Here is a 23,512-nt window from a genome sequence, read left to right on the forward strand (position 1 = left end):
TCACACTTACCAGCGTGAACTCCCTTGCCTCTATGATGCAGGCAAGTTAAAGGCCAGAAGGGAACCAATGTTTTCTAGTAGTCACAAAACAGAGAAAGCTCTAAATCAAGTCTACTGTTTTCTGGTTTCAAAATCCATGCTAAAAACTGCAGTTAAATTTTCTGCTACTAAAACAGGTGAAAATCCTGACAATTGCATTGTACCGAGCACTTCTTAGGTGTCTGCCCTTTACAAATGTGATCCCTACACCTCAGAAGAGCCAAGCAGGCTGGCTAGAGGTTACTTCCTGAGAAGTTAAGCAAGGCCCTCAGGCTCACAAAAGCAGTGAGTGGAAGGCCGAATCAGGACTCGAACCCACGTCTATACGATAACAGCATTAGTGCTCTTAACCATACTCCTCCCACCGTCTACACACAACCACTGTGATTCATGGTACCCAAGGCTAGCATCTCTTCTTGGTTTTTCCTGGAGCCACTTCCCTGAAATCTAGCCAACCTCTTCAGAGGAGAAGGTATGGAAGCAAGACCGATGGACTCTGTAAATACAAGATCCCGGTTCCAGGTCCACTTCTGCCACTTACTGGCTCTGTCACCTTGGGCAAAGACAGCTTAACAACCCTAGGTCTCACTTTCCTCACCTACACAATAAAGATCATTGTTCAACTTGCAAGGATCTGCAAGATGACGCGCGCTAAGGCTTAAGTATTATGCAAATGTGAGTTACCTTTACCCCTCCTTACCGCACGAATTCAGAAACTAGTGGTTTTTCTCAGCCTCCCCTCCACGCGTCTCTCAAGAGTTCCGCCACCACCTCCTCCTCACGCCCCTCTCCTCCCTAGTGGCTGCGGCTTAATCTCCCCTCCACTTCAGCAGTTCTCTTGCCTCGTAGGAAGGACAGGCCTTGGGTGCTCAGGCTCTGGCTACGTTTCTTTCTTTCCGACTGTGGGCGCGAGGGCTCGACTCTCCTCCGGGCCCGCGGGTCAGCGCGGAGATCTTTGCGCGGCTGCTGGGGGCTCCACAATGGCAGCGCAGGGTGAGCACTCGGCCGCGCGGCCCGCCCCGAGAGGCGGGGTGTGACCCGAGGGTTTAGAAGGAGGCGCCTGCCGTGCTTAACACCCCTGTGCCCGCGGAGCTGCCTCTGCGGCGCAGCCCCTCGTCCGGAGCCGCCGGGGGTTCCCATACGCAGCCGCCGGGGCCCTGGCCCTCCCGCAGCCCCGCTCCTGCCCGCTGCGCCGCCCGCCATGCGGCCGCCGCTCTCCCGCTGCCACAATACCACCTCGGTGGAGAAGGGCAACTCGGCGACGATGGGCGGGGTGCTCTTCAGCGCCGGCCTCCTGGGCAACCTGCTGGCCCTGGGGCTGCTGGCGCGCTCGGGGCTGGGGTCGTGCCCGCCGCGCCCGCCGCCCTCGGTCTTCTACGTGCTGGTGTGCGGCCTGACGGTCACAGACTTGCTGGGCAAATCCCTCGTGAGCCCCTTCGTGCTGGCCGCCTACGCGCAGAACCGGAGCCTGTGGGGACTGGCGCCCGCGTCGGGCAGCTCGCTGTGCCAAGCCTTCGCCTTCTTCATGTCCTTCTTTGGGCTCGCCTCGACGTTGCAGCTCCTGGCCATGGCCCTGGAGTGCTGGCTGTCCTTGGGGCACCCCTTTTTCTACCGACGGCACATCACCCTGCGCCGCGGCGCGCTAGTGGCGCCGGTCGTGGGCGCCTTCTGCCTGGCTTTCTGCGCGCTGCCCTTCGCGGGCTTCGGGAAGTTCGTGCAGTACTGTCCCGGCACCTGGTGCTTCATCCAGATGGTGCACGAGGAGCGCTCGTTGTCGGTGCTGGGCTACTCAGTGCTCTACGCCAGCCTCATGGCGCTGCTGGTCCTCGCCATCGTGCTGTGCAACTTGAGCGCCATGCGCAACCTCTACGTGATGCACCGGCGGCTCCCGCGGCGCCAAGTCTCCGGCACTCGCGACCGCGCGGAGCCGGGCGCCGACGAGAGGGAGGCGGCCGCGCAGCCCCTGGAGGAGCTGGACCATCTGCTGCTGCTGGCCCTCATGACCGTGCTCTTCACCATGTGCTCCCTGCCTTTAATAGTGAGTCCCTTCGTGCCGAGGCAGCTGGGGGCACTGGAGCGCGGCCGGCGGCGGGTGCGGGAGGGAAGGGTGGAGCGTGCTGGACGCCGCGCAGGAGGAGCTACGCCCTGGGCCAGGACGGTTTGTTGTGGCGCTCCCCACATCTGGTTATCTCCACAGCCCCGAGGACTTGGAACCGAGTTTGTTGAGCCCGAACAGGGAAGGGAGAGACCGAGTCTGATGGTGTTTTCCTAGCCCCGCAAAACCTCTCCGGTTAGCAGCATCCCCTCATCTCTTCTTCCCTCTGGGAAGATCTCGGGGTTGTTTTGAGGAGCAGAATTTTGTTCCTCCTTGGCAGTACGAGTCCTTTCTTTCCCGGTGGCTAGGTAACGTTTTATTTCTTAGACCTGCCGGTGATTTTAATGGCATCAGATACGGGCTAATGCACCTGGTCGTTTTTCCCCAGGTGCTGGCGTGGGAAGAGAGTAAGGGAGGGTGTACTCATGCCAGGGTGATTTGCAAAGGTGAGAGACTAAAGGTAGATTTAGTTTTTAAAAACTCGTACGGAAACTTGGAGGCGTGGCGGCTGCTGTTCTTGGTGCTGCGGCCGCGGAGGATGGTGGCGACAGAGGCGGAGAGGCTGTCTGGACAGGCAGGGGTGTAGGTACGGTTCAGCCAGTGGTGTCGTTTGGATAACCTGCCTTGACAGGTCTTGTGTCTGTCTCGGCAAGCGGGGTGACACGGAAGTCATTATCCCGGGTTTCAGTTTACTAACGGCGGTGGTGGTGGAGATGGAATTAACCAGTCGTTTTGAAGGCATTTCCCCCTGGGATCCCGGCCAAGACTTCTGGCAGCGGCTGATGCTGAGAAGACTTTCTGAGGGTTGCTCCTCTCCCCCAGGCCCAGTGTACTTGTTCAACACGAACAACATTTAAATCAATTCACTGCCAATTCAGTGCCTTTGAACGCTGAGACTTCTGTGAATAGGAATGTTAAGTTTCTTATGGCAATGCAGCAATTTTGGCTGTTACTTTCAAGATTGCATAGAGGTGAAATATAATGTGATTGTCCTTAAACGAAGGCCTTAATGTGTGGGAAAAGAGTTGTCTGTGGCATCATCATGCAGGGTTAAGATCAGAATTCCCCAAAAATGAATAAATAAATCTATATGAATAGAGAAGATATGGGCATAGATATTTAGCAGTGGTTCTCAAACTTTAGCCTGCTGGGAATCACCAGCAGGGCTTTTAAAAACACAGATGGCTGCCCCCACCCCCATCCCCCGAGTTTCTGGTTCAGATGTTTTTGAAGAATTCTTATTCTTAACAAGTTCCCAGGTAAGGTGAAAGCTGCTCATCCAGGGATCCCATCTGGGAGAACCACACTCTAAGGCAGGAGTTGGCAAACCACAGCCCACAGTCCAAATCCATCCTGCTGTTGTTTTTGTACAGTGGGTGGAAATAAGAAGAGTTTTTGCAAATGAACCGATTTTGACATCAATTTGATGATAGTGCACAGGAACTCTAAACTCCAACTAGGTCAAATACTATTCCAAGAAAAAAAAAAAAGACTTTGATTTTTCTCCATAGTAGACATGAATTACCCCCCCAAAGTACTTAATTATTATTACATTTTAAATTTCACCAATGAAAGTTGTGAAAATGTGTTTTCTCTCTTGTTATAAAAGTACCTGCCAAACACTCACCATTTGCCTCTTGATCTATAAAACTTAAAATATTTACTCTTGGGCTCTTTACAGAGAATGTTTGCAGACCCCTGCTCTAAACTCATAGCCTTACTTACCTATGCTGTGGGAAAGCAGACAGTGGCCAAATGCATGGATATTATGTCCTCAGTTTGAATGTCTTAGTAATAATAATGCAGAAAAGAGCATAATAGAGTATAATACAAGAGCATTGCATTTGGACATGTCTCTCAGGGGACTTGAATAACTAACTTATAGGGGATTGTGAGGATGGAAGGAAATAATGGATTTGAAAATGATTTTATAAAAAACTGTAATGTTCCAAGGATACGCAACTCAGACAGCATTCTTCACAGGAACTAAAACTTTCTAGAAAGGATAAGGGCTTTAGCATAATACATGGGTTTGAATTAGCCTTTATCACTTATTAGCTGTGAGAGTGGCTTATTTATCTTTTCTAACTTCAGTTTTCTTTTCTTTATTTTTTTAAAAGATTTTATTTATTTATTTGACAGAGAGAGAGACAGCGAGAGAGGGAACACAAGCAGGGGGAGTGGGAGAGGGAGAAGCAGGCTCCCTGCTAAGCAGGGAGCCTGACACCAGGCTGGATCCCAGGGGATCAGGACCTGAGCCAAAGGCAGTCACTTAAAAACTGAGCCACCCAGGTGCCCCTAACCTTAGTTCTCTGATCTGTAACGAGGATAACCATACTTGTCCTATAAGATAGTTATGAAGATTTGATATATATAAAGCCCCTAGCCAGGTGCCTGGCATCAAAAATCAGTACTATTATTCCTAATTATAATTTCCATTTATTATTATTGCCTGCTGGATATAGAAAATTAACCAAGAAATATGATCTCCTCAGGAAATAGCATTATTTTCTTTTTAAAAAAATTTTTTAAATTTAAACTCCAGTTAGTTAACATACAGTGTAATATTAGTTTTTGGTGTACAATATAGTGATTCAACACTTCCAGACATCACCCAGTGAGCATTATTTTGTAATGCAGTGGTTTTCTAACATTTTTTGGTCTAAGAACCTCTTTTCACTCTTAAAAATTATTAAGGATGCAAAGAACTTTTATTTTTGTAGATTATATCTATCAGTATTATCATATTAGAAATTTAAAATAAGAGAAATTTTAAACATTATTGCAAAACAATTTAACAAAATGTACTTCTTGTGTTTTCGCATAGGTGTAAGGAAAACTTTGGGCTTTCACAATGAGTTAATGAATGATAATACAATTATAGAGATTATAGCAGGTAAAACAGAAAAAAGCATGTTAAGAGCACAGAAGTACTGAGAACAGTCTCTGAAAATGTACATATGTGTCAGGAGGGAGGGGAAAGATGGCGGAGGAGTAGGGGACCCTATTTCAACTGGTCCCCGGAATTGAGTTGGATAACTACCAGACCACTCTGAGCACCCACGAAACCAGCCTGAGATGTAAGAAGATCTGGATCTCTACAAACAGAATATCGCAGGCGGTTGGTTTTGAGGTACGAAGCGGAGAGCCGTGATCCTGCGGGCAGATATCGGAGGATAAACGGAGGCAGGAGGGTGGCTGGACGTGGGGACCCTACACTGCCGGTGAGTGACAGCCTCGCGCGCTGCAGATGGGGCACAGACTAGCAGACCGGTAGCATCGGGAAAGAACTTTAGGGCAGCCCCCGGGGTGGAAACCCGGAGCGGCGGGCTCGCGCGCACGCCAACTGCAGCCCCCCCGGACAGAAACCGGAGCGATGGTCATGCACACGGGAACTGCAGCCTCTGAGACGGAAACCCGGTGCGCTGGGGTCGTGCTGGTGAACTGCAGGAAACCCCAAGCAGCGGAGTCGCAGGGGCGTGAATTGGGAGCGGCTGGCGGTTTTAGAAGCACAAAGGGCAGAGACGAGTCCCGACCTGGAGGCAGGACTGGGGGCGCTGCGGAGGGGCGCACAACCCAGGGCGCTGCAGTTTATAGCAGCACGGACAGAAACGGAGACAGTGTGGCCTGGAGAGCTCACTGAAGAACAGACTGCGGTCTCTCTGCTCTGAGGCAGAGGGTTGGAAACGGTCTCTTCTGCTCTGACTCGCGGAAGATACGCAGAAAGCCGCCAGAGAAAGGCGCCAGAGAACAAAAGCCCCAAAGACTGATTCCCACTGAGCCCATCCCCCACCACAGGGGGGCAGGGCAACTCCGCCCAACTCCGCCCAAACAGGGTTGCCTGAGTAACAGCGCGGCAGGCCCCTCCTGCAGAAGACAGGCTGGGAAAACAAGAGGCCAGCAACCCTAAGGTCCCAAGAAAACAGGTGCATCTTGCTTGGGTTCTGGTCAATAATTCCGACTCTATACATTCCCTCAAACACCCATCAACAGAATGACTAGCAGGAGGAGCCCCCAAAACAGAAAAGACTCAGAGACTATGACTTATGCTGCAGATTTACAAATGGATGCAGACATAACCAAGATGTCAGAGATGGAATTCAGGCTAGCAATTGTGAAGACAATGGCTAGAATGGAGAAATCAATTAATGGCAACATAGAGTCTCTAAGGGCAGAAATGAAAGGTGAATTGGCAGAACTTAAAAATGCTATCAATGAGATCCAATCCAATCTAGATAATCTAACAGCTAGGGTAATTGAGACAGAAGAGAGAATAAGCGATCTGGAAGACAGTACAATAGATAAAAAGGGAAAAGAGGAGGCCAGAGAAAAACAACTCAGAATCCATGAAAATAGAATCAGAGAAATATGTGACACCATGAGGCGTTCCAATGTCAGAATAATTGGAATCCTGGAGGGAGTGGAGAGAGAGAGAGGGCTAGAAGATGTATTTGAGCAAATCATAGCTGAGAACTTCCCTAATCTGGGGAATGAAACAAACAGTCGCATCCTAGAGGCAGAGAGGACCCCTCCCAAGATCAAGGAAAACAGGCCAATACCCCGGCATGTAATAGTAAAACTTGCAAATCTTAGAACCAAGGAAACCATCTTAAGGGCAGTTAGGGGGAAGAGATTCCTTACATACAGAGGGAGGAACATCAGAATAACGTCAGACCTATCCACAGAGACCTGGCAAGCCAGAAAGGCCTGGCAAGACATATTCAGGGTACTAAATGAGAAGAACATGCAGCCAAGAATACTTTATCCGGCAAGGCTTTCATTTAGAATGGATGGAGAGATGCAGAGCTTCCACGACTGGCAGAAGTTGAAAGAATATGTGACCACTAAGCTGGCCCTGCAAGAAATATTAAGGGGGGGTGTCTATAAAAGGAGAAAGACCCCAAGAGTGATCTACAACAGAAATTTACAGGGACAATCTATAAAAACAAGGTCTTCACAGGCAACATGATGACAATTAATTCATATCTTTCAATAATCAGTCTCAACGTGAATGGCCTAAACGCTCCCATAAAACGGCACAGGGTTGCAGATTGGTTAAAAAGACAGGACCCATCCATATGCTGTCTACAAGAGACTCATTTTGAACCTAAAGATACATCCAGACTGAAAGTGAAGGGATGGAGATCCATCTTCCATGCCAGCGGACCTCAAAAGAAAGCTGGGGTAGCAATTCTTATATCAGACAAATTAGATTTTAAACTAAAGTCTGTAATAAGAGACACAGAAGGACACTATATCATTCTTAAAGGGTCTATCCAACAAGAAGATCTAACAATTGTAAATATCTATGCCCCCAACATGGGAGCAGCCATCTACATAAGCCAACTGTTAACCAAAATAAAGAGTCATATTGATAACAATACGTTAATTGTAGGAGACCTCAATACTCCACTCTCAGCAATGGACAGATCATCTAAGCAGAAAATCAACTAGGAAACAAGAGCTTTGAATGATACATTGGACCAGATGGACCTCATAGATATTTACAGAACATTCCACCCTAAAACAACAGAATACTCATTCTCATGTCGAGCGCACATGGAACTTTCTCCAGAATAGACCACATACTGGGTCACAAATCAGGTCTCAACCGATACCAAAAGATTGAGATTATTCCCTGCATATTCTCAGACCACAATGCTCTAAAACTGGAACTCAATCACAAGAAAAAATTTGGCAGAAATTCAAACACTTGGAAGCTAAAGACCACTCTGCTCAAGAATGTTTGGGTCAACCAAGAAATCAAAGAAGAACTTAAACAATTCATGGAAATCAATGAGAACAAAAACACATCGGTCCAAAACCTATGGGATACTGCAAAGGCAGTCCTAAGGGGGAAATACATAGCCATCCAAGCCTCACTCAAAAAAATAGAAAAATCTCGAATTCACCAACTAACTCTACACCTTAAAGAACTAGAGAAAAAGCAACAAATGACGCCTAAGCCACACATTAGAAGAGAAATAATTAAAATTAGAGCAGAAATCAATGAATTAGAAACCAGAAACACAGTAGATCAGTTCAACGAAACTAGAAATTGGTTCTTTGAAAGAATTAATAAGATTGATAAACCACTGGCCAGACTTATCCAAAAGAAGAGAGAAAGGACCCAAATTAATAAAATTATGAATGAAAGGGGAGAGATCACGACTAACACCAAGGAAATAGAAACAATTATTAGAAATTATTATCAACAACTATATGCCAATAAACTGAGCAATCTGGATGAACTGGAGGCCTTCCTGGAAACCTATAAGCTGCCAAGACTGAAACAGGAAGAAACTGACAACCTGAATAGACCAATAACCAGTAACGAGATTGAAGGAGTGATCAAAAACCTCCCAAAAAACAAGAGTCCAGGGCCTGGTGGATTCCCTGGGGAATTCTACCAAACATTCAAAGAAGAAATAATACCTATTCTACTGAAGCTGTTTCAAAAAATAGAAACAGAAGGAAAACTTCCAAACTCATTCTATGAGGCCAGCATTACCTTAATCCCCAAACCAGGCAAAGACCCCATCAAAAAGGAGAATTTCAGACCAATATCCCTGATGAATATGGATTTCAAAGTCCTCAACAAAATCCTAGCTAATAAGATCCAACAATACATTAAAAGGATCATCCACCACGACGAAGTGGGATTTATCCCCGGGATGCAAGTGTGGTTCAACATTCGCAAATCAATCAATGTGATAGAACACATTAATAAGAGGAGGGAGAAGAACCATATGGTCCTCTCAATTGATGCAGAAAAAGCATTTGACAAAATACAACATCCTTTCCTGATTAAAACTCTCCAGAGTATAGGGATAGAGGGAACATTCCTCAAGCTCATAAAATCCATCTATGAAAAACCCACAGTGAATATCATCTTCAATAGGGAAAAGCTGAGAGCCTTTCCCTTAAGATCAGGAACACGTCAAGGGTGCCCACTCTCACCACTGTTGTTCAACATAGTACTAGAAGTCCTAGCAACAGCAATCAGACAACAAAAAGAAATAAAAGGTATTCAAATTGGCAAAGAAGAAGTCAAACTCTCTCTTTTCGCAGACGACATGATACTTTATGTGGAAAACCCAAAAGACTCCACCCCCAATTACTAGAACTCATCCAGCAATTCAGTAATGTGGCAGGATACAAAATCAATGCACAGAAATCAGTTGCTTTCTTATACACTAACAACGCAACTGTAGAAAGAGAAATTGGAGAAATGATTCCATTTACAATAGCACCAAAAACCATAAGATACCTCAGAATAAACCTAACCAAAGAGGTAAAGGATCTATACTCTAGGAACTACAAAACACTCATGAAAGAAATTGAAGAAGACACAAAAAGATGGAAAAATATTCCATGCTCATGAATCGGAAGAATAAACATTGTTAAAATGTCTATGCTACCCAGAGCAATCTATACCTTCAGTGCCATCCCGATCAAAATTCCAGTAACATTTTTCAAAGTGCTGGAACAAACAATCCTAAAATTTGTATGGAATCAGAAAAGACCCCGAATCGCCAAGGAGATGTTGAAAAAGAAAAACAAAGCTGGGGGCATCACGTTGCCCGATTTCAAGCTATATTACAAATCAGTGATCACCAAGACAGCATGGTACTGGCACAAAAACAGACATACAGACCAATGGAACAGAATAGAGAACCCAGATATGGACCCTCAACTCTATGGTCAAATAATCTTTGACAAAGCAGGAAAAAACATGCAATGGAAAAAAGACAGTCTCTTCAATAAATGGTGCTGGGAAAATTGGACAGCCACATGCAGAAGAATGAAACTCGACCATTCTCTAACACCACTCACAAAGATAAACTCAAAGTGGATGAAAGACCTCAATGTGAGACAGGAATCCATCAAAATCCTAGAGGAGAACATAGGCAGTAACCTCTTTGACATGGGCCACAGCAACTTCTTTCAAGATACATCTCCAAAAGCTAGTGAAACAAAAGCAAAAATGAACTTTTGGGACTTCATCAAGATAAAAATCTTCTGCACAGCAAAGGAAACAGTCAACAAAACAAAGAGGCAACCCACAGAATGGGAGAAGATATTTGCAAATGACACTACAGATAAAGGGCTGGTATCTAAAATCTATAAAGAACTTCTCAAATTCAACACCCAAAAAACAAATAATCAAGTCAAAAAGTGGGCAGAAGAGATGAACAGACACTTCTCTGAAGAAGACATACAAATGGCTAACAGACACATGAAAAAATGTTCATCATCATTAGCCATCAGGGAAATCCAAATCAAAACCACACTGAGATACCACCTTACACCAGTTAGAATGGCCAAAATGGACAGGGAAAGAAACAACAAATGTTGGAGAGGTTGTGGAGAAAGGGGAACCCTCTTACACTGTTGGTGGGAATGCAAGTTGGTACAGCCACTTTGGAAAACAGTGTGGAGGTTCCTCAAAAATTTAAAAATAGAGCTACCCTATGACCCAGCAATTGCACTACTGGGTATTTACCCCAAAGACACAGATATAGTGAAAAGAAGGGCCATATGCACCCCAATGTTCATAGCAGCAATGTCCGCAATAGCCAAACTGTGGAAAGAGCCGAGATGCCCTTCAACGGATGAATGGATAAAGAAGATGTGGTCCATATATACAATGGAATATTACTCAGCCATCAGAAAAGATGAATACCCAACTTTTACATCAACATGGATGGGACTGGAGGAGATTATGCTAAGTGAAATAAGTCAAGCAGAGAAAGTCAATTATCATATGGTTTCACTTATTTGTGGAACATAAGGAATAACATGGAGGACATTAGGAGAAGGAAGGGAAAAATGGGGGGGGGGAATTGGAGGGAGAGATGAACCATGAGAGACTATGGACCTGAGAAACAAACAGGGTTCTAGAGGGGAGGGGGGAGGGGGGATTGGTTAGCCCGGTGACGGGTATTAAGGAGGGCACGTACTGCATGGAGCACTGGGTGTTATACGAAAACAATGGATCGTGGGTCACTACATCAAAAACTAATGATGTATTGTATGGTGACTAACATAATATAATAAAATTAAAAACTACAAAAAAAAAAAAAGAAAATGTACATATATGTATACCCCAAATCAACTACCTTAGAAAGGTATAGAAAACACAAGAATACACACTATATATTCCATTAGACGTGGGAGTGATGATGTCATTACACATGGGAGTGATGATGTTGGTAAAACTTACTGTACACCTGTGAGTGAAAAAGGCACATAATTTCGGTTTTATGAAAATAGTTTTGACTCTGAAGACACACTGACAGAGTATTGGAAACCTCCACACTTTGAAAATCACTCTTCTAATCACTCTTCTGGGTCTAGTGATTGGGAAAAATAAGGCTCTATATGAAGGGAGAAAAGAACCTTAAGAAGAAACCTTGCTCATAGCATGAATATTGTATTTCATTAAGCCAATGAAAAGTGTGTTGGGGTTTGATCTTTTAAATTAATTTTGCTATAATGTTGCATTAGAGCAAAGTACTTCCCCAAATTGAATTTTCAAATTTCCAGCATGAAAACTTTCTCAGGAAGAAAGTACAGAGAATATGGGATGAGCTTTAGAAGCCGTTTGCAGCACATTTTCTAATGCATATAACCTATTTTCATCAAAATTAATTTTACTGGGGCGCCTGGGTGGCTCAGTTGTTAAGCGTCTGCCTTCAGCTGAGGTCATGATTCCAGGGTCCTGGGATCGAGCTCCGCATCAGGCTCCCTGCTCAGCGGGAAGCCTGCTTCTCCCTCTCCCACTCCCCCTACTTGTGTTCCCTCTCTCGCTGTGTCTTTCTCTGTCAAATAAATAAATAAAATCTTTAAAAAAATTCATTTTACCTTAGAGACCTACAACGTATTGGAGGATGGTAGGTGAGCAGGGACAGATGAGAGAGGGATCTAATGAAAGATTGGACATAATAGCTTGAGAGGTTGACAAGCCAGGTAAAGATAAGTATGAGCTTGTGTAATTGCATATATCAGAATCCATGGAGTCAGAGACATGATGGAGGACATCTTGCATGTATTGAGATATGTATGTATTTCATTCTGGTGGGCAAAAAGAATGAGTGTGATGCTCCTTTCAAAAGAAGCTGATAGAAATACGTAAGGGATGGTGGGCAAAACATGGCCCCAGGGAAAAGGGTTGAAAGTGGATTTAAAGGGCTAGAGCAGAGGATGAGGTCTAGGGTGTTGTGATGGATGAACTGGATGGAAGGGGCATTAGAATCCAGAGAGCTCTCCTCAGCAAGGATGTCCAGCTACATGAGTCTCCAGCAAACTGACAACAGCAACATTTTTTCATGGACTCCTAAATCCAATAGAAGGAGCTCTTCTCACACCATTCCCTGTGAAAATTGAACTACTTTAAACATGTGGGGTGTATATTCTGAGGTTATTCATTAATCTAGCCATCTTTTACAGGAGCAGTTTATAAAGTGTGTTCTAGAGAATAGTGTTGAGCAACAGAGATTTTTTGAAAGTCTAAATTGAGTTCCAATTGATACCTTTTTCAGAATTAATAGAATATGTACTTTGATCACTGTCATAAATGAATTAATTTCTGTCACATTTTTAGTAAACCTAAAATAAAATAAATTAAAATAAAATTAAAATTAAATTAAACAGCCAGGTATAGAACAATACATTTCTAATATAAATCAAGTGACTTGAAAATACAAATAATCTAATTATATGCAATAGAATTGACATGGATAAATACTACATAGAAATAAAATGGTTTTGGTTATGTAGATGTCATTTCATTACTCAGATCCCAACTAATCAAGTATTCTGAAATAGTTGGAATTATATTTTGCTGTACTTCACTTTCAAGAAGAAGGAGCAAATGTAAAAACAAACTTACATAAAGTACTTGCTTTTTAAATCAGCTTAAGTGTATAGCCTATTGTCAACCATTAATCAAATTCAGCATGCAGCTGGTACCTACAACATTCAACACACTGTAGTTCATTGTGGGGATATAAAATAAGAAAAATATTACATCTGCCCATGTAAGCTGTAATACTGGGTGAGGGATGGAGTGATTGGGGCCATAAAGGAGTTTAGAGGAGAAAAGGAGTCACTACTAACTGATAAAATAATAATAACAAACTTTTGAGTTCTTACTATGTGCTAGGACCTGTTGTCAAGGTCCTACTCATACCATCTTATTCAGACTTCCTAACAGTCACAGAAGGAAGGTAGGTACAATTATCCCCATTGTGTAGATGAGGAAATGGAATAATGTGCCCGATTTCACACAGCCAGTGAGGGGATTTCATCCAACCCCATAGTCAGATTCTAAAGCTGCTGGGCTTAGCCACTCTCTGAGAGAGGCTTCCTGAAGGGCGTAGTATTTGAGACAGACCTTGAAAGGAGCTAGGATTTGGGCATGTAAAATCCAAAAGATTTTGAAGTAAAATATTCAGTTTCTACATCTGTAAAATGGCGATAACGGTCATCCTTACCTCATAGGACTTTTGTGAGGGTAAAAAGAAGTTTTTGAAATAAAATGCTTAGGGTGTCTGGGTGGCTCAGTCGGTTAAGCGTCTCCCTTCGGCTCAGGTCATGATCCCGGAGTCCCGGAAATGAGTCCCACATCGGGCTCCCTGCTTAGCGAGGTGTCTGCTTCTCCCTCTGCCCTTTACCCTGCTTGTGCTCTCTCTCACTCTCTCAAATAAATTAAGAAAAATCTTTAAAAATTTAAAAAATAAAATGCTTAGAACAGTGCCTGGATATAGTAAGTTCTACATGGCCAGTAGCCATTATTATTATTATTAGTCAGTAGTAATCGATGATGGGAAAGGGCATTCAGATATATCTTTTTTTTAAAGATTTTATTTGAGAGAGAGTGAGCACAAGCGGGGGGAGGGGCAGAGAGAAAGGGAAAGAGACAAGCAGACTCCTTGCTGACGTGGAGCCCAACACGGGGCTCGATCCCAGGACCCTGAGATCATGACCTGCACCCAAGTCAGATGCTTAACCGACTGAGCCACCCAGGTGCCCCACAAGTATATCTTCTTAAGTGGGGTAGACGGGAATGTCTGAGCCTGCTGAAATGCTCTATAAAAAAGAGAGTAAAAGGTAAGGAAACAATTACGGGAAAACACATCTCATCTTCCTTGATTGCCCCGAGTGGGTCTAGTCTGGGCAGTTATTCATATCCCCTTCCACAAATGTTGAGTTTACATATTTTCTGTCCTATTAGAGTCCATTTTGTCCCATTATGGATTTAGAATCTCAGTAGGCCTGGAGAAAGGAATGGCTGGCCTCCAACAGAGTGGGAGGCAGCTGTGGCCCTAGCTGACATGTCGGCCATTTTGGCTCAATGGCAGGAAAAGCCATGCGAGGGGGCAGTTTGCAGGGTGCCAAGGAGGCCTGACACCTCCAGGAAGATCAAGACAATAGGGGCGGTCAGGCGCAAGTAAGTAGGCTTATATTTCTGTGTGTGTGTGTGTGTGTGTGTGTGTGTTCTAGTCTGAAAAGAGGGCGTCAACCACAGTAAAGGTAATAACCATCTATTCTAAGAATAAGTAATTCACGGGAGTTAAACAAATCCTTTTCTAAATCTCCTCCAGTCTTCTCACTGGAGTATTTCCTGATTAAAATTTCTGTATCATTGTTGTCTCCATATACATGACGTTTCACCAAGTAAGGCTTATTTCTGGGCTAATAAGAGGACAGGAAGCAGTCAGAAGAAAGAAAGGATAACTGAAGGAAAGAGAACCTCTGTGTTTACGGGAGTGTGCTGACCCTGTTCATAAGAGATTCAGCGGACTGGGTTGGCTCCACCTCAACTCTTCCTCTGTGTGGAGGGACCTGGAGACCTCCAGCCCTGCAGCCTCACAGCAGCCAGGACAGCCTCCAGGGACTGAGACCCGGGCTCCCAGGAGTACCCCCCTTCCACTGAGCCTTCAGCTCAGCCCTGCACCCACTCGGCTCCTCACTCACCCCCATTCGCAGCAGTGGTCTTTGCAGCTTATACATTTACCAAAAATGAATCTTCCAAGCCAAGCTGCCATGTTCTTAAGAAATTAATGTTTCTAAAGTGAGGTAAGTGCATTTATTTCTGTCATCAAACTTTCAATATCATAATGGGATGTTTTTCTTTAAAACAGTATCGTGCTTACTATGGAGCATTTAAAACTGTCCATGAGGAAGATGCAACCTCTGAAGAAATGGAAGACCTCCGAGCCTTGCGTTTTCTATCTGTAATCTCCATTGTGGACCCTTGGATTTTCATAATTTTCAGAACACCAGTATTTCGGATGTTTTTTCACAAGATTTTCATAAGGCCTCTTATGTACAGAAATTGGCCCAGCAATTCCTGCCGAACTAACATGGAGTCCAGTCTGTGACACTGTTTTACCACCCAGTCTCTGGTAAGCTGAGGAATATGTTACATTTTCTGTCAAAGAACCATGTTAAAAAAAAAAAAAACAAACTTACATTTTAAAAGTCATCTCCTATAACAAAACATCTAAATGTATTTTCAAAACTATTTGATAACATCTTTAACAATGTGCAGTCACTCTATATTCATGAGCCAGTTCAGTAGATGTTTTCATTTCGAGTTGTTAACAGCAACTACAATTTCACATATTGTAACCAATGTTAAAAGTCTTAAAGCAATGATATGATGATATTAATTGTTCCAACATTTGTGCTTGGTGTCCCTAATTTGTTAGAGAGGTCTAGAGACCTCTGGTGTCCCTAATTTTTTAGACAGGTCTAGAGACCTCTAGGTCTTTATTCAAAGCTAACAGAAACACCACTGTTTACAATTATGTGATGTGTGTTCTTAAAATTTCTTACCCTATTCATTTCTAGTGAAACCTGATTTGTTGACTCTGTATCGTAATAGCCTGAATTATAGATACTCCACAGAGAAATGAGATGGGGAATACAGCCAGGTCAGGGTTTGGGGAGACCTTCCCCAGCCGCCCTCTGAAGGCTCATGTGGGGAGGTGATCTATAAATAAGTAGACACAGACAAGGTGTGACTATGGTCCACAACCCAGAGAAGAAAAATTAGTTTTTATCTTTTGGAGTCTAGTTTCTTGTGTGTTAAGGTATCAAAATTTGGGAGTGGGTTACAAAATGTTTCAATTTTTGGAAACTTCGTTTTATAGGTTTATCATATTGATGGATTCTTTGCAGGAGGGATTTATGCTTCTTTGAAAAACAGGGATGTATGACTTACCAGAGAGTCATGTTTACTGCATTTGGCTGTGTGAAGCAGCAGGGCATTCGGCACAGAGCAAAGCCCACCCCGGACTCAGCCAACCTCAATTGAGGATGATAGCAACAACCTTAACATCTACCTATTAACAGTCATATTCTGCTCTTTGTGGAAACCGTAAGATCATGTTGAGGTTCCTGAGAACTATGCTTTCAAAACTAGAGAGGATGTGGCTCAGATGGAGCACAAGTGAGCACCTTAATTGTACATTTAAATGTTTACAAAGGTTAGCAACACTACAGCCAAAAGGGAGAAGTGGGGAAAATACAGCTGCAGCTAATAAACCAAACAAGAAACTGTAAGCCCAGTTCGTAGGTAAGAACTTTCACCTTTGGTAAAAGAACACATGGGGCATGTTAGAGAGGTTTCAGCCCCTCTGGGATCCCTTTGTACCCCAACACACTCAGACTCTGAGCTGGCCTCCTCATCAATCAAAGGTAGATCAAATAGACAAAAAGACATTTGTTTAAATACATATTTCTGGTTCCACACAACTCAAAACTTGGATTCGTATTCAGTAGGGAGAGTATATTTAGGATGGTCTGTTTTTAAGCATAAGCTATGATAAAGACTTACAGGTCACTTTTGGGGTCTCAAAGGCACCGCAAGAAAATCATGCATTGGTTCTTCAGAGCAGCTCAAACAGGTTCAATAAGAAGCTTGTGTCACTGAGGAAGATCCATCCCATATGTAAAACTGTGGTGGGCAGAGAAAATGAACAGTGTTTCAAACAGGAGCCCCAAAATCAAAGTCCCAAGGAACAGAATCTCTGGCTCTTAGATGTTTGTGATCTAGCTGCTTTGTGCATGCGAAATTCTGTATACTGTGATCTAGGATGAATATCAGTCAGGATTTTGTTTGTTTAATGATGGTTAGCGATTCTCCAAGCAACAATGGACAAGCCAGCTGGTGATTTATATCACTGTAGTGGGCAACGTCTAATAGAGCTGCCAATGATCCCGTCTTGGTGTTCTTGCTCTGGTGTAATCCTTTCCTCTCAAGTGTGAGCTGGACCTAGAAACTTCTTCTAATGAATAGAAAACAGCAAAAAAGATCTGGGATGTAAACATCTGTGTTAGATAGACAAAAGAGACTGGCTTCTGCCTTGCTTGCTTGCTCTAATGGAAACCAGCTGCCATGCTCTGAGAGGCTCACAAGGCAAAAAACTGAGGGAGGTCGCTCAGCCAACAGCCAGCAAGGAGCTGACGCCCTCAGTGCAATTAGCCCACAAGGAAGTGAATCCTGCAACCACGTGAGCATTCTTGAAAGTGGAGCCTTTGGAGTCCCAGCCTTGCGGGAGTTGTGGTCCCAGCCAATACCTTGATTGCAATCTTGTGAGAGACCCAGAGGACCCAGCTATGCCGTGCCCTGACTCCTGACACACAGAAACCGTGAGAGAAAGTGTTTTTTTTTTTAAGCTGCTAAATTTGGGGGTAATTTTTTGAGCAGTCATAGATGACTAATACAATCACTATACCAATGACATAAAAATCCATAGCACAGGGCTCAGTCAGTAGAGCATGTGACTCTTGATCTCGGGGTTGTGAATTTGAGTCCCATGTTGGGTATAGAGGTTACTTAAAAATAAAATCTTAAAAAAATCCATAGCATATTTTATTGATAAATGTGATACATGAAATAGTTTACAAGCCTTGATATATTAGGCTACAAGGAAGATCTCAACAAATGTAAGAAAGCACAAATTAAACAGTTCATCTTCTCTGATACGTTCTTATTTAACTCGCAACAAAAAATCTCTTTAATTACTTATAAATTTTTCTTCTTTTTGCATATATCATACATGCTAAATGGTGCATAAACATGCACATACAGTTTTTTTTTTAAGATTTTATTTATTTATTTGACAGAGAGAGACACAGCGAGAGAGGGAACACAAGCAGGGGGAGTGGGAGAGGGAGAAGCAGGCTTCCCGCTGAGCAGGGAGCCCGATGTGGGGCTCGATCCCAGGACCCTGGGATCATGACCTGAGCTGAAGGCAGACGCTTAACGACTGAGCCACCCAGGCACCCCATGCACATACAATTTAAATAATAATTATAAAGTGAATATCCACAGAGACACCATGCAGGTCAAGAAATAGAACATTGCCAGTACCAGAAGCCCCCTGTGTACCTTCCCTGATCACAGCTCCAGAGGTGAACACTATTCTGACTTCCTTTATTTTACCACTTATGTGTATATCATAATACATATACCCTTTTGCATCTTTCTCTCTAGCTTAGCTATATGTCTCAGGTCAGATTCCTCACATGCAAAGGTGAAGACAGGGATTCAGGTGTATATAATTTGTGGAGCTCGAGATCTCAGGAGAAAGGGGGCAAAGGAAGCAGGACAGGGATAGGAGCTAAGCAAGGATGAGGTCTCTGCTTCAGCTTGATCCCCGGCGGAGCCCTGGAGCATGGAAAGTACCACAATGTTGGTCCCACTGAGATACTTGTGACAGCATGTCATAAAAAGTCTTCGGCCAGTGTGTACCAGGAGTACCCTTTTGGCCAAGGACAATTGTCCAGATCAGGGGCCTGCTGCAAGCCATTAGCAACCAATACAGGAGCTGAGGGGTGGAGCACTGGCCAGGGCTCCCCAAAGGGGATCTGGGCAGCATCCACGATATAGTCTGTTTGAGACTCAGCCTTGCTGTATGAGTAGCTGCAGTTCATACATTTTCATTGACAAATAGCATTCTGTTGTATGACTATATCATATGCTGTCAGTCAACATTTAGGTTGTTTCCGGATTTACCTATTACAAATCATGCTGCTTTGACTATTCTTACCATGCCTTGTGTTGGACATACTGTATCGGCATATACCTAGGAGTGGAATGGCAGTGTCACAGGGTATGTGCACCTTTGATTTTACTATATTATAAAAATTGTTTTCCAGTTCACACCACACAGCAGCCTCATTTAGGTAGCTCCCAATGCTCTACTTGTATTTTTGGACTTTATAGGTGTTAGCCATTCTGGTAAGTTTGTAATGGCATCTCATTAAGGATTAATGTGTTTTCCTTCTTGATAATAAGGATGTTGCACACATTTTCATACCTTTATTGGCTCTTGGAAGTTCTCTTTTTATAAAGTTTTTGTTCAGGTCTTTTGCCTAGATTTTCCATAAAATGTCTGTCTTCTCTTATTGATTTGAAGATGTCTGACCTGCTGATACTTTGTCAGTTCTATGTGTTTCAAAATTCATCTTCCATTCTGTAATCCCTCTTTTCAGTCTCTTTATGGTGACTTTTAATGAATAGAAGTTTTCATTTTGTTCAAATCTAGTTTATTAAGCTTTTATTTCATGATTAACTTTTTTGTCTTATTTGAGAATTTTTTTTCCTAGCCTGAAACCCTAAATCATGAAATATTTTTTATATTATTCTATAAAAGCTTTATAGTTTTATCTTTTACTTTTGGTTTTGTTTTTTTTTTTTAGAGGAGGGGAAGGGGCAGAGGGAGAGGTAGAGAGAGAATCTTAAGCACGGCTCCACACCCAGCACAGAGCCCTATGCGGGGCTCGATCTCACAACCCTGAGATCAGAACCTGAGCCAAAATCCAGAGTCAGACACTTAACCAACTGAGCCACCCAGGTGCCCTTTAACTTTTAGGTTTTAATGCAACTATAATTTATTTTGCATATGGTATTATGTAGATAACTAATTTTGTATTTTTACCATATAAATAACCAGTTGTCTCCAACTGAACTTTTTACTGGAAAGTTCTTTCTTTCCCCATTGATATTAAATGTCATATCTTGGTCACATAGCAAGTTTCTAGATATCTCTCTGTACTATAAGATAACTGTACTAAGATAACTGGCCTGTTATCTTAGTTACTATAGTTTCATAATACCTGGTACATTCAGTCCTCCCATCTGGTTCTTTTTGAAGCAGGCCCTGCTTTGTGTTTCCATATAAATTTTTAAATAACCTTGCCAAGTTCCACCAAAACCAACCAAACAACAACAACAACAAAACCTGCTGTGTTTTTTTTTTTTTTTTTTATTGAGATTAGGCTGGATCTATTGATTAATTTGGTTTACCTCCCCATTTACTTTGGTCTTCTTCAGTATCTCTTTTTAAGGTTTTAGCTTTCATTAAAGTATAATACACATAGTAGATGATGGAATGAATTTTCACAAAGTAAACACACCTAAGTACTCAGCACTCAGACCAAGAAACAATACCATCAGAATCCCAGACCCTTGTTGTATGTAAGTGTTGGATCACTAAATTGTACACCTGAAACTCATATTACACTGTATGTTAACTAACTGGAATTTAAATAAAAACAAAAAAAGAGAGAGAGAGAGAGAAAGAAAGAAATGTAAATTTGGAGGCCCCTTCCAGAACTACTGAATCAGAACTCGTGGTGGTAGATTCCAGGAACCTGTGTTATAACAACTCTTCCAGGAATTTTTTTTTTTTTTTTAATTTGAGTATACTTGACACACAACGTTACATTAGTTTCTGGTGCGCAGCTGTGTTTTAACTTCTCTATCCTTTACGCTATGCTCACCACAAGGGTAGCTGCTACCTGTCACCGTACAACACTCTTCCAATGCCATTGATTGTATTTCCTATACTGTGATTTTTATTCCTGTGACAGGAATGCATGCTAAAGTTTGAGAAGCTTTGCTTTTGTTCTTCCCTTGGGAAGGCGGGCTGTCCATGAAGGATAGTCAATGCTGCATCTGGAGTGGCATTTGTAGGAAAGCAGTGACGATTTCCGAGCAGACGCACTATAATTTGCTTATATTTACGGAGGAGACCAGCATGAAGCACGCTTTCATTAGTGAGTGTGGGGGGGGGCGAAGCAGCATCAATCACACAGTGCTGGCCAGGGGAGGCTGGTGAGTCCCGATTTCCCACAGGACCCTCCATCTTCAGAGCTTTTGTAACATTTTATACCATGGGCAGAGAGTAATACACTTCCTCTTATTCAAGTGACAAGCAGTTTGGATTCTTTGATTTTAGTAGATCCATAAAGATGAAAGAAAACCTACTTAGGATATATAAGAGAGTGTAGGGAAATGATATAGTTAATTCTTTAGATTCTGGTGTATGTTAAAGCCTGAGATTATGGGCCCAAAATATAAGGGTTTCCAAAAATCTCCTCAAATAATGGATAACCAAACTGTATATCATTCTATTATTTATGCCCACAAGTTGCAGAAATAAGTAATAAAATTAACTTAGCATTTGCTGATCAAAAAAAGAAAGAAAGAAAAACAATCCTAGACCCTCAAAACTTTTTTAGCCACTAACTTCACCCGTAAAGGGTAACCACTTTCTTGACTTCTGACATCATATATTAACTTTCTCTGCTTTTGAACTTCATGTAAATAAAATCACACAGTATATACTTGGCATTTTTCACTCAACATTATGCTCATGAAATCCACCCATGTTGTTCAGATAGTTTTGTTTCTTCTCAACACTGAAATGTATAGTATTCCACAGTGTGAATTTGCTACTAATAGATTAATTCACTCTGTTGTAGATGGACATTTGAGTTATTTCTAACTGGGCTGTTACAAACAGTAATAACCATTCTGGTACACATCTTTGTGGAACACATGCACGCATTTCTACTAAGGATATAACTGTGAAGTAATTACTAGGTCATAAGGTTTTGTCCTTGGTAAATACTGCCAAGCAGTCTTCCAAAATGGATTGTATCAATTTATACTTTTACAGCAGTATTTGAAAGTTCTAGTCAATTCATATGCTCATCAATACTTCGTATAGTCTATTTCACTTTAGCCATTCTGGGACTATACAGTGGTATTATATTGTGGTTTTAATTTGCATATTCCTGATAGGCACCCTTTCGTATGTTTATTGGCCTTTGGATATCCCTCTGTAAAGGATCCGTGCAAGTCTTTTCCCATTTTATAAGAGGGTATGCGTGCAAATCTTTTCCCATTTTATAAGAGGTTTTGCTTATTGATTTATGAGAGTTTCATCATCTGAATCTACTAAGTTGTTGAGTTTTGCACTTTGGCTAGAGTGCAGCAAAATTTTGCACAGTGTGGAAATTCTAGTAAATCCAAATCTATTTGGTTCCTAGAATTCAAAATGAGAATTTCAATAATGAAGGATACCTGAAGCCATTGTAGGTGTTTTTCTGTTGATTCTGGCTTCTGGTTCCCCTCATTTCCTTGGGAGCCTGATAATTATGCTAACTGCTCATATTTCTGAGATTCTCTGACACCTAAGGTGGTGCCACCTTCCTCCAGAGAGGAACTGCATTTGCCAAGTGCCTATGGTCAGTTCAGGACTACTTGGCTTTTTGGACCATCCGGGTGAGGTGAATTGGGGTTACAAACTCACAATCACTACCAGCAGGTGGTTAAAACTACCAGCATGTGGTTAAAACATAGGGTTTTCTTTACTGCCTCTGCACTGTTCAGCATCGAAGGATTTTATTTTTCTTACAGTCTCCCGGGGGTGGGGATAGAGAGGGAAAAACAAGGTTTACTTCTGGTTCATTCTTAATCTGAGGAAAGAGCCCTTTTGGATCCTAGCCTTGTGGGGGAAGGTTTCCTATTAAACTCTCCATCTTTGCCAGAATTTAGACTTGCATTTCTGAACTTGTGGGCCCTGAGAGGATATAACAAATGAAAACCAAGTTTTTTTAGTTGGCAGATGTTCTCAGAGGCAAAAGCAACATCCGTGTTCTGCTTTTCCCTCTAAATTTCCATTTTCATTTAGATTTTGGCCGGATAAATAAAGCCTTCCTATCTTACTATCTTTTTCATGTTCTTTAGACTTTTAAAATCTTTGCACATTTTTTAGTTGTTTTCAACTGGAGGATTAGTCTGAAGAATCTAGCCTGCTACATTACCCAAAATAAGACTTCTTTTAAGTTTTCAGGCTATCAAACAACTCTGGGAAGAGGAAGGGAATCTCTTAAATGAGATCACTAAAATAGTTTAATAAATAATTATAACAAGATCAGTTAAAGTAAAAAAAATATATAGGGTGTATTCAGTTCTGCATGTTAGAGGTAAATCTGTAGCAACAAATAATATTAAAAAAAGAGAAAGGGATTACATTATTTGCAATTTTAGAAAAAGAACCCAGATCCTAA

The 23,512-nt window shown here is 42.5% G+C and overlaps 1 protein-coding gene and 1 long non-coding RNA gene across 2 annotated transcripts in view; one reads left to right on the forward strand and one right to left on the reverse strand.

Annotated features, from left to right (window-relative positions):
* LOC118546471 (uncharacterized) overlaps positions 1–1,336 on the reverse strand; it is a 46,302-nt gene extending 44,966 nt beyond the window's left edge. The window contains exon 1 of the long non-coding RNA XR_004922603.2: positions 882–1,336. This is a non-coding gene — a long non-coding RNA (uncharacterized LOC118546471). The remainder of the gene's footprint in view (positions 1–881) is intronic.
* PTGDR (prostaglandin D2 receptor) lies at positions 1,132–15,649 on the forward strand. Its single transcript, XM_036109202.2, has 2 exons — positions 1,132–2,077; positions 15,283–15,649. The coding sequence occupies exons 1-2, from the start codon at positions 1,241–1,243 to the stop codon at positions 15,520–15,522; spliced, it is 1,077 nt and encodes a 358-aa protein (XP_035965095.1). The 5' UTR covers positions 1,132–1,240; the 3' UTR covers positions 15,523–15,649.
* The last annotated feature ends 7,863 nt before the right edge of the window (positions 15,650–23,512 follow it).

This window comes from Halichoerus grypus, chromosome 8 (assembly GCF_964656455.1).
Source record: "Halichoerus grypus chromosome 8, mHalGry1.hap1.1, whole genome shotgun sequence".
NCBI classification, from domain to species: domain Eukaryota; kingdom Metazoa; phylum Chordata; class Mammalia; order Carnivora; family Phocidae; genus Halichoerus; species Halichoerus grypus.

Excerpts from the sequence above, each read along its gene's own strand:
- PTGDR (XM_036109202.2), top strand. The coding sequence starts at position 1,241 with ATGCGGCCGCCGCTCTCCCGCTGCCACAATACCACCTCGGTGGAGAAG. Across the intron at positions 2,078-15,282 it reads TGTGCTCCCTGCCTTTAATA|TATCGTGCTTACTATGGAGC; the intron begins GTGAGTCCCTTC and ends TCTTTAAAACAG.